Source organism: Parasteatoda tepidariorum, chromosome 7 (assembly GCF_043381705.1).
Source record: "Parasteatoda tepidariorum isolate YZ-2023 chromosome 7, CAS_Ptep_4.0, whole genome shotgun sequence".
Classification (NCBI taxonomy): Eukaryota; Metazoa; Arthropoda; class Arachnida; order Araneae; family Theridiidae; genus Parasteatoda; species Parasteatoda tepidariorum.
In genome coordinates, this window is record NC_092210.1 from 44,536,333 (window position 1) to 44,548,423 (window position 12,091).

Here is a 12,091-nt window from a genome sequence, read left to right on the forward strand (position 1 = left end):
ACCTTTCGTAGGCCCAAGGCATAGCCGTTTTTGGGCCCTCCCCTCCTTCCCCCACTCCTCCCCTCTTTTCAAAATATATACTGAAATTTTCTTGCATATTTTTTTTTACACTTTTATTAATATGGATTTTAATTTACGAATTTGTTTATCGAACTTTATCTGCAATACCGACAAGTGTAATGCATAAAGTAAGAGAAAAAAGAAAGATACTCCTAACTTTAAAGAAAAAAAAATGGTAGAAATATAACATTTAAAAGAATAAAAAATTTACAAGTTTAGACAAGAAAAACAAGTTTAAAAAATACAAAATTTTCATATTTATTTTTCAAAAATAATTACAATTCCTAAATTAACTTATATAAACAAAACCAATGATTAAATAACGCAATATATTTCATACCTAATTAAACGGGGGGGGGGGGACAATAAAATAAAAGGAAAAGTTATTTATCTAAATCAAAACACTTGAAAATTATCGAACCGAAACGATAGTTAAAAAAGGCACTAGCATAAATATTAAAACCCGGAACAAGGCAAGATCAACGGAATTTAAAAAAAAAAAAAAAACTAATGATAAAATTTATGAATAAAAAGAATTTATTGAGTGCGAAATTTATCGTGAAAAGAAAAAAAAATCAAACGCAGTGGAATCAGAAAAACAAAACTGTTTATCTGATTCCACTACTTTTGATTTTTTTTTTTAAATTTTTTTCTCCCAAGTTTTTCGTAGGCCCCTGAATTTCGTAGGCCCTAGGCACGTGCCTAGTGTGCCTATAGGCTAATCCGGCCCTGACTGCATGATTCAAGAGAAACATAGTAAGAAATTCTGAAAGCAGATAGTTGAAGATTATTTTTCTAAGATAAAATTTACGCATATATAAATTAAAGCAAAATATAAGACAGCAGAACAATGTTATGCCAAAAGAAAAATAGTTTGGTGACCACAAACAATTGGGTATAATATGAAAAAAAGCACAACTACTTCCACTTACTAGGAATAACATTTACCTTTTAGTTTAATTAATAAACTGAGTTTTAAATATGTTTACTAAATTCATAAACTTCGGTAAAACAACAATATAAATTATTTCCAAAAGAACTAGACTAATACAATTCCAACCTGGCGAGTAGCGACTTATAAACAAGACACTTCGTTTGATGCTTTTACTTGTTGCTAGAAATCAGGTTCGCAGAAAATGCTGTTTCCTAGTTAAATTTAGTAGGAATAACACGATCTGTGACGTAGGCTATAGTATCGCCAATTGAAATCACTGATTAGCTGAATTATATTTTCCATTGTAAGCTGTAATTATTTTTTATTTAGTACTTAAACCAACACAAAGCTAGCCTACCTTACATTAGCCTTTTTACAAATTTTTGAGGCTTCTCAGAAACTGTGTGCCCTAGGCCCATGCCTATCGGGCCTAGGTGATAATCAGGCCCTGAGTGTTAGCATTTAGAGTAACGAGACTAAGTTTAATTTAAAAATTATCACTTTGAATTGAAATACACTCCATACAGTAAAAACATGCTGAAATAATGGACATCAAAATACACTGCATACAGTAACCTGGAAATATGGGCTTAAGGAGCTTGCAACGCTCCTTAGTGTAAAAAACATTGACGACCGAAATGGGCTACAGATAGCTCATAGCAGAACTCTTTACCTGCAGCTACACTAAGTATATCTTCATCATTAATCATTAGTGTGTGGATAGTCATATAGGAGTAGAAAATACATTAGTTTCTGTCTTGATTTTCAAAATTATTTCGAATTTTGTATCAAACTTAAAATAATAATATTGGTGCATTACTGTTTATAAATTAGTACAAAGTTACAGATATGAAATTTATTGCGATTCAAATTAAAAAAAAAAGGCATTTACTTTTACCATTGGCTCTAGTGACGTATTTAGCACATCTAAGTAATTCAAAGTAGTAGTTATTTTTTTTCCATAAGTTGCTATTTATTCTTCTGTGAGTATTGCACAAGTATTTTATTTAGCAGTTTGGCAACGATGCAAAAATAGTATTTTCGAAATATATTTTTATTTTTTTTATGTTTACAAATTACAGGTGGTAGTGGTGGTGTGCTTGTTCTGTTATTGGCAAAACTTAAGAAGGAATAAATTTTTGATTTCAAATTTTGCGTTATCATTGTAAAATAAAACATTTTACAATATGTCAGCCCAAGATCAAATGCGCCGAATGCTTGACGAATTAATGGGAACTAGACGAAATGGTAATTAATAATTAAATATATTTTTCATTTTCTTCTTTAGTTTGCGAACGATTAATTTTAGTTCTCATTCTATAAGTATGGGAAAATATTGGAAAATGATGATTTCGCTGTTACTTTATTCTTTTAATTTCGTCATCAGAAATTTAACCCCAATAATAAATTTTATAAGGTTAGAGTAAAATATTTTTTTTGCATACATATATTTTTGTGAGTGGAGCTCAGAAAATCAACAAGTTGTGATTAAAACGTGAATTATTTGCAGCATATGGAAGGGAAATTGGTTTAGGCTGGTGATTTGTTTTTGAAATATAGTTTCAGTATTAAAATAATTTGTTCATTTACGAATTGAATTAAGTTTTTATGCGTTCATTCTCAATCTTTGTCAGAAAATATTTATTTTTACTTATAAAGCAGCTTCAGTATCATTTCGGACTACTCGTATCAAACCTTATAATCACAATTTTTCGTTAATCAAATGATGGTTATCAAAAAGTACAAAAGTGGCACTAAAATTTCTCTGTAAAACTTTCTGATTAGATAGTATTAGAATCATTTTATAAAATTTTTGTTCTAACATTTAGCATAATTTTTTTTTCAAATTCTTTTAAATTTTTGTTTTCATATGAAAACATATGGTAATTATAGGGGATAGTAAAGCACACTTACCTGACTGGAGGACCTATGTCTTTCCCAAAAAAGAAATTGGAAGATATACTGACCAAAAAATTATAATGAGAGCTTTTTGAACTTAGATTGATTATAAATTGACAATTTTTGCTCTTATTGTTTCTGTTATTTTTATTACATATACTGTAAATCAAGGGTGGGCACTAGTTTTGGTGCTGCGTTTAATTTTAGAATGAGACACCTGCGCACAATCACTGTTTTCTTCATCATTTAAAAAAAAAAGAAAAAAAAACTAGGCAATGGATTATGCATTGTTTGTTGAAATTTTTACACCCCATTTTCAAATGCTATCAATATTTCATATGTTATGTTTCCATGGGAATACTAAATGATAGAAATATCAAATAATTTTCTTTATATTTGAAATTATTCATACTTGTTGTAAATAAACTGTATCATTCTTTAATTTTTTGTTGTTGGTATTTTACATCAATTCGCATTAGAATGATTTAAAATAAGTCTTGCTGCATTGCACTGCTAATTACAGTGAACCTTTGAGGAAAGACTAACTCTGTGTAGTAACCTCCTCTATTTACAACCTATTATGGGAGGCACTAAATTTTTTCTATATACTTTGCGTTGATAACTTTTAGGCGAGACCATCAAACCTCTCCTATCGACTGGGCAAAACTCTGCTTGAAATTGCGAAAAAGTTTAACTAAGGAAACACGAAAAAACTATCAAAACAAAGAGTATTTACAAAGTGAATAAGTAGATTCAAATGTATTCAAAATATATGTGAGTGGCTCTTATTTAGAGAGCTCTTTTTGGCAATTTCTGAAGGAGATCATCAACCTCTTGTTGTAGTTAGAGTGTTTGATTTCTAAAAAATTTATATTTGTATATTACTCTATGCGTATATATATTTGCTACATCTTTGAATTTTTCGAGGAATGAATTGTTTTGGGCAAAATCATTACAGTTTTGTTCTATACATCAGTCAGTTTACTATCTACTAAACTGCAATGTTAGCTATGTTTGAAATCATGTAGATTCAATTGTAGTTTGTAGATGTTGACCATCAATGTGCTTAATCCAGGGTTGGCAAGGTTTAGGACAGAATGGATTAATCCACGGTTTAAACCCTGGTTTAAACCGTCCTGTCCAAAACTGTCTTAAACTGTCCAAAACCCTTTTACTCAAATTATGTCACAATTTTATCTGAACAATATTTAAGAGGTAAAATAAACATAGAACTAATAACATATTGATAATTAAATATACTAGAGAATATTTGTTTTTAAAAGTATTAGTCTTCTCATTCAATAGTACATAACTGAAGTTTGGCCTTGCCATACAGGTTAAAATATTAGGGACTAAGTGCTTAGTTCGTCATAAACAGGTTTATTTATCTATAGTACTATTCAAGAATACTTTTATTTCATTCATGTTCAATTCTTTTAGCATAGTGGTGATACATCACCAGTGTCAGTAACCGAAACTGATGTTATGCCCTTCAAAACTGTTAATACATTTTTCAATTATTTTGTATTTTCAATTTAAACTAATATATTTATATTTAAAAACAATTTTTTTAAAATAAATGTCTTTTTTTATCATCCTGTGATGCAGAAATTATAACATTTTTTAAAAAAAATATTGTGAAAAATAATAGGTTAATTTTTGAAAAATTTAGTTTTTTTTTAAGAAAAATTATTATTTTTTAATATTGCCATATTTATCCTTATGCAAAAATATTATTTATCAGTATTAAAAGCATATTTATATTTAAGAGATTAGGTATTCACTTTTGTTGTTCAATGAATTGTGGAGCTTCAAAAATTATAAACCTTCTCCTATTATATTATATTATTTTCTTTTAATAAGTTATAGTAAATTGTATAAAAAATATCAAATATTTATTGATACATGTAATTATTACGTGTACAATGGTTACACCTACAGAATTTTTACCTTTTACCAAAGTTCCAAGGTTTTGGACAGTTTAGGACAGTTTTACCCAGTTTAGGACAGTTTTACCCAGTTTAAGACAGTAAAACCCACATGTCCTGTCCAAAACCAGTTTAGGACGTCCAAAACCCCAACCCTGGCTTAATCATATCTATTATTATTTATAATTCTAAACTGTTGGGGTTTTTTGTTATATTTAAAATTTTGAAGTTTTGTTAAATGTAGATTTGTTTTTTTCAACTTTCTTGCTATTAATCTGTAGGGGAAGATACACGTCAAGAAAAGCTTCATTATTCTAGTGTGAGAGTATGCAAAAGTTTCCTCCTGAATTGTTGTCCTCATGAGATATTGAGAGATACAGTAAGTATGAGGTTAAATTTCTCTGAGAAAAGATAAAGCTGAATAATTTTTTTATATCTTGTATTATTGACTTGTGATTTTTAACTTATAATTTTGTGAATTTTTTTCAATGTCTTCTTGCTAATTTTTGTCTAAGGATGTACTTAAAATTTAAAAAATTTCTGATTGCGAGTATTAGTCTATAAATATTACTTTAGAACTATTAGGCAGGTATGTCAATTTATTGGAGGTTTTAAGCTCACATTTTTGAAGTAGGCAACTTCTTATTTTGTCTTATTTATGAAGATAATAAAATTTTAGTTTGTATTTAATTTCACTTTCTACCTTTTAAATTCTATTTTTGTAGATTCAAGAAAGAATCATCTTTAATGCAAGAAATAATTTACTTCCCCCCCTTAGGGAACTAAGAACTCGTTTAATCTTAACGACCTTGCATTTCAATTTCTCTTGATACTCACACTGTCCAATAAATTAGAAACTTTTGATTATTATTTTACTTGATTTCCTTTTACACTGACACTTTTATTTTATTTCCTTTTTTTTTGGAGCACTTTAGTCTTTTTTTTAAGTTAACTTTTTACTTTAAATATATACAAAATTAGATTGTGTTTACCAATCATGTTTCCATACTACAATACAATTAGAGAAAAGTTACAGCAAAATAGCTCAATGTCTTTAAAAAAGATGTTATTAGATATTAAGCAATGTTCCACTTTCAAAGAATTTGAAAATCTGGAATTAGCAAGGATTTTGGCTGAAAAGTCCAAATAGTCAAGATATTTCTTTCTTTTTGTGTTTTTTAAGAAAAAAATCAAAACATGCAAAAATTCTACAACAAACGTGAAAAACTTTTAATCTTAAGTAACAATAAGTAGTTCAAAGTAATTAACTCTTATGCGTATTAACTCTTATGTGTATTACAATTATTGCATATAAAAATTTCATTACCATTTGCTTTAACTTTATTGGAGTACTTAAATTAAAATGTAAAACTCAGTGTGAATAAACTTTTTTATAAGCAGTTCTTCGCTTTAATTTGTTTCTTAATTGTAACTATATTTACATTCAATCAATATTATTCACTAAGCTGACAATAATTGTTCAATTTAACGTTACTGTGAATCACAAGTAAAAAATATTATAACCCTGTGACTATATTATAACTAATATTATGACTAATGTGACTTTAAAATAATAAATTTTGAATTTAAAATTAGTTTCAATGGTTTTTTTTTTCTTTTTTTAAAGTTAAGTCTAAAATAATAGATTTCTCACAGTTTTTGTGAAAAATATCAGGATTGTTAAGCATATATGTTAAAACTTACAATTACAATTTATAGAAAATAAATCATACTAAGTGATAATCAGTGTCTTACAATATTTTATTAAAATAATTGATAAATTCAATTTTCTATTCAACAAGTATGTTTAGTCACATATTATGTTAAAAATAAAGTCTTGTTTTCATGATAGAAAATATTTAAAAAAAAAAAAAATTGGTTTGATAGTTTTTCAAGAAAACTTGAAAAATTCATCGAATTTTATTCTTGTAATTTCGTACAAAGGATGGTTTTGTCTAATATAGAGATAATATAAACAATTACTTCATAATATATGTATGTTATTGTGGTATCTGTTATTTTATTATTTACATTTTATAGAGAGGTGATATGGGCCAATGCAAGAAAGTACATGATGTGGCCCTAAGAGCTGATTATGAAAATTCGTCAAAGAAAGATGAGCTAAATTTTCAAAGAGAAGTAAGTATTTACCAGAATTTCAATTTTGATGGGAACGTAGTTTTTCTTTTTTAAATTTTTTTTTAAAATTTAAATTTTAAATTTATATTGTTGAATTAAAACATAAAATTTTATTAATAATTTATTCAAAGAGTAATTTTTTTAAAATCTTTTCTTCAAGGTCAAAGTAAAGTAGCATTAGTTTTATTCACTTTTTAAAATTAAATTCTTTTATTTGTTTTTGAAAGAAAATGTTTTCATTCCAGTTTATTTTAAGAAACTTGATAACAAGTGTGATATTGCTCATGCTTCATGCTTGCTAATTTTTAATTATATATATTTATTATAATACCTTTCATTATTTATTTTATTTTCATTGAGATCAATATATATTTTTTTCAAAACAATAAATTAAAAGAAAAAAAGCGATTTCGAAAAAAGACAATTAACAAGGTTGACATTATCAGGAGGCAAAACCTGAAGCTATACAAAGAGATTATATAATGAAATATGCCATTGTATTAGACGAATTATCTGGATGATTATGATTGGGGAAGAAATGTTAGCATTGTGTTTGATATTGTGACAAAATTTTATGTTAGAATTAGTATCTATATTATATAAAACGCTAATATGTATGTATCAATTAAACCAATGATATTTCTTTTCTCGCGTGTGGCAACAATTTTCATTTTTAATTGATAGGCTTCGGCATGCAAGAGCACGTAGTGAGCCTCATATGGCTAATCTATATTATATAAAACGCTAATACGTTTTAATTGATAGGCTTCAGCTCACAAGAGCACGTAGTGAGCATCATATGTCTAATCGGGTGAATTCTCACCGAATTATCAAAAGAATTCTCACAAAATTATCTTCATCGAAGCCGATGCTTTACATCCTGTGTTCAGTACTATTTCATATTGTTTTACAACACATGGTTTTAGCCCTCTGGTGGGAAAGACTTTAAAACAAAACTTACAACAGTTACTTTTCTCAACAACTGAAATTTAGAATAGTGTGATTAAGAAAAATATGTGAACTGTTTGCAATTTCAAATTAATATTGAAATGCACAGGTTTAGAATTTTCTACAGTGAAAAGTTTTCGGAACTTCAGTGTTCAAAAAAGTAAGTTAGACGTTAAGATCGTATCCAATGAGAGAGCAAAGCGAAATGAACTGCGAAAGCAGTTCCGAGGGTTGGCGAGCGCCAGCGAGCAGTGGGCAAAGTCTCCTAGTATTGTTTATATAAAATTTTACAAAATAGTGTCTATTCTTAAGAAAATATAAGAAAATTTAACCAATGTATCAAAATGTATAGTAAAATAAGTTATCTTCTATTATTTTGAATAAAAATCTCTAGAAGGACAGTTATTCTTTACTTTTGTTTCTTATGCATGAAAAGTCTAGTTTATCATCATTCATACTAATTCTCATTATTTATTAAGGCTCTTATGCAGCTGAAAAGTTTTATTGGTGAAAGTGAAAGAAGAATTCAAATAGCTAAAGTTCGTTTAGCAGAAACACAAGAAAATCTTAGCAATGAAGAGCAAGCACGGGTAAGCGATGAGGTTATCATTTTTAAATGGTCAAGTTGTTTATAATTTTGCTAAAATGAAAATGAAGGAATGAATAAGGAAAATAGTTATTAATTAGACCTATTTTGAAATTATCACTCTCTTTCAAAAACTCTTTATACTTGGAATTATTTCTGTAAAACCTAAGAATCTGATTGGTAATAGTATTAGAAAAGACCTTATTGGCTAAGTTGGAATTAAAATTGATCCTTACTGGAAAGCTAAAATTCCTTAAGTCCTTAAGGTTTAAAGGAAATTTGTTTATCTTCATTAATTTTAAAAGTTAAATCTAGAAATATAATTTTGTTGAAAGTTAATTCTCTTGGATAAATTTGCTTAGCTAAAATTTCAAAATCCTCATAATTAATAACCAAAAGATCATCAATAAATCTGAGAATGAAGGAATTCTTTGGAAGAATAAATTATCATGATTTGACAAATGTTTATTCTTGGAGAAAAAGAAAAATATTGCAAACATAAGTACTAAAATTATTTCCCATATGGATATCATTGATATGTGGAAAAAGACAGTCATTAAATAAAATATAGTTGTTAAAGTTAATATGAATGAACAAGAAATATGTATATATATCCCATTGTCACAACTTGGAATTATGTATTTTATACCTTTTCTCTTCAATTTTCATTACTATTGCATTTATATCTTAAATTTTGCTGTGTGTGTATATCTATCTATCTATATATATTTGTATGTTTTCAGAAAAACTATGCTTTTGTGTCTAATTCCGTATCTTAAATACTAATCAGCGATAGTTGTTTTACATATTTGAGGTGAGATTGACACTCACAATTTCTTGTAAATCTCATCATTAGAACAAAAGGGTGATATCTTATTTTTAGTGTATTGTATGTCTGCTCATGCAATTTTCATTCAGAGTTTGCAAAATATTACAGCAAATTTGAATTTTTTTTCTTTTAGATGTTATAACATCAAATATTGTAATATTTTATTTTACATTTGATAAATCGGTTGGAAAAAAAGTTCTAATCTGCAAAATACAGTTTTTTTTGAAAAAACCATTTTGTTGTTATTTTAGTTAATTCCAGTAGTTTATTTTATTAATTTTGATTGCTGCCATATTTATAACCTTTATATGGTGTTTTTGTCAGGGTTTGTTGATTTAAATCATGATTTTTAAATCAAATGATTTTTTAAAAAAAAAATATCATTGATCTAAATCAACTGATTTTTTATCTATATGTATATTGACTTAAAAAATTAAAAAAACAGTGTTTTAAATTATTGATACTTTTATTCTTTTCTTTTTTTAGTTTTAAAATTTATTTTAAATAAATTACTGCATTAATCAATTTTAGTTAACGAAATTACTTTCTTTCTTGGTGTGTGTTAAATTCCAACACATTTGAAATTACATTTTTAAAAATCTTTTTATATTGCATCATCTCGAGAGCTGTTAATATTTGGAATAAATTGGGAAAAGATCTAAAAGAGAATCTTGATAAAGCCTGTTTAGCAAAATTTTCAAATTGCTATAGTCAGGCGTTAGGCTCGCCACATCTCCTAGCAAACTTGTTACATCCCCATTATGGTGGAATTAACTTGACCCCTGATGAAGAAACAGAAAGTTTAATTTTCATAAATGAAAAATACCCACAGTCAATAATGCCTGTTATTATCAAATATCAAGCTAAGTCAGAGCCATTTCACAAGTTCCTTTTTAACCCTAATGTTGTCAATCAGGTTAATCCTATAGATTGGTGGAAATCTCAAACTGCCGGGAATGAGGATGTTAAAAAAGCTGTGTTAGATATGATTTCACAGTTATTTTCAGCGCAAGCTCCTGCTACATCTGTTGAGTGAGTTTTTTCGACATTTAGTTTAGTACAATCTAAACTGCGCAATCACTTAGGAACGGAGAAAGCTGGAAAACTTGTGCTTCTTTAGCAACAAATAACAAACTATTGTATTTATGTTATCCTTAATATTGTGTACATTAATTTCAAATCACAATGAAAATGTCTATGTTATTAAATTAAATAACCCAGAATTAGAATTGTGCTGTCTCTTTTATGAATACGTATTTTTTTTCCTCATAATATGTTTACAGTATCTTTGAGATTATCAGATTTTCTATAAAGAAATTTTGTGAAACAAAATTCCAATGAGTACATAGATTTTGTAAATTTTTTTTTTAAGTTATCTATTTTGATGTAGGATTAAAAATGAATATTTTAATATGAAAATATATAGATTAAATATTTATTTATTTATTGATGAATGACTACACTTATAAACACAATCTGTTACATTTATTCAGTCATTTAAAATATGAAGAGCAAAAAAAGAAAAAAAAAAAAGAAATCACAATTTTAAATAAAAATTATGGTTTGCTAATTGAAATTTTGTTTTAATAGTTAAAGTATCCTTTATTTTATCTAGTCTTTAAATTTCTATCATGCACTTGTTTCAAAATGGTTGCTAGGAATTCAAAGCTATGTATTATAATGAAAAATTGTTTTAGGTAGTTGGAGCTTCTAAAATATTGTTATAATATAGTTTTAATATTAGTTTAATTTTGATAAAACATTTATAAGTTTTTTAAAATCATAAATCAAGGTTCTTACAGTGTGTTTGAATAAAAAAAAAATCCGATTTTTAAAAAATATTTAAAAAAAAAATCAAGAACCCTGGTTTGTGTATGTTTTAACAAGTGAACATACACACATTTTTGGGGTGTGATGTGGGGATAGTATCAGTGCAAGTTTCTCACTTTTCTGTTCTACTTATTTTTAATTTGTAGTTTTTCAATCAGTAATTTTTCTTTTTATTTTGAAGATTGCTAAAATTAAGCAGATAGGTGTAGAAATCAATGAGATACTGGCTCAGGCAGAGAAGTTAGGAGCAGAAGGTGATGTTGATGGATCCTTGAAACTGCTGGAGACAGCTGATGCTCTCAAGAAAGAAAAGAATGAAGCTGAGGTAAACCTGATTTTTTTTTACTTAATACAGTCAAACCCCGCTATAGTGAACCGTCTGCGAACTCAGTAATGTGTCCACTATAACCGATGGTTCACTATATCCAAATTTTTTGAAGAATATTTTTTCCATAAGACAGTTGAATGACTGAAAATTGGCTTTGCAATTTTGCATAAGTTATTTAAAAAAATTATTAACTAATTAACAGATAATAAAGCAAAAATTGATGGAAAAAGTAATTACGTCGCTAAATATTAGTTTTATTTTCACTTTTTATGAAAAAAATTTGTGATTTTTGATTGAACACAATTTGATTTTAAATTGAGTTCATCAATTTTCTTATCTACAATGTGCAAAGAATGCAAGATTTTTACATTTTGAACAAGATTTCGAACCATCTTAACAAAGCATCTTCTACGTTTTCTCTTTCAGCTCCACGCAGTTTTTTCGATGAAACCATGTTTTTGTCGTATGCCGCAAGAATTGCACTTCGATTTTTCCAAATGTTTGAAACTGTAGATTTTGACAAGGAAAATTCCTTACACAGTGTCGATTGATTGGTTCCATCATCAATACGCTTTACAATTTTAACTTTGTCAATACCCATACTAAACCA

General features: G+C 27.3%; 1 protein-coding gene across 5 annotated transcripts in view; it reads left to right on the plus strand.

The window, feature by feature from the left end:
• Window positions 1-2,016: 2,016 nt before the first annotated feature.
• LOC107452291 (putative RNA-binding protein Luc7-like 1) overlaps window positions 2,017-12,091 on the plus strand; it is a 20,154-nt gene continuing 10,079 nt past the window's right edge. For 4 of the 5 annotated variants that reach the window (XR_001585175.3, XR_006225359.2, XR_011637264.1 and 1 more), the window contains exons 1-5: window positions 2,032-2,242; window positions 5,103-5,200; window positions 6,862-6,960; window positions 8,388-8,498; window positions 11,335-11,478. Coding sequence is in view for 1 of the 5 variants with exons in the window: in XM_016068655.3 (XP_015924141.1) it covers window positions 2,182-2,242; window positions 5,103-5,200; window positions 6,862-6,960; window positions 8,388-8,498; window positions 11,335-11,478 (513 nt within the window). In the remaining 4 variants the exon portion in view is untranslated. Of the gene's footprint in view, window positions 2,243-5,102; window positions 5,201-6,861; window positions 6,961-8,387; window positions 8,499-11,334; window positions 11,479-12,091 lie in introns of all 5 variants that reach the window. The other variant, XM_016068655.3, reaches the window with a different exon arrangement.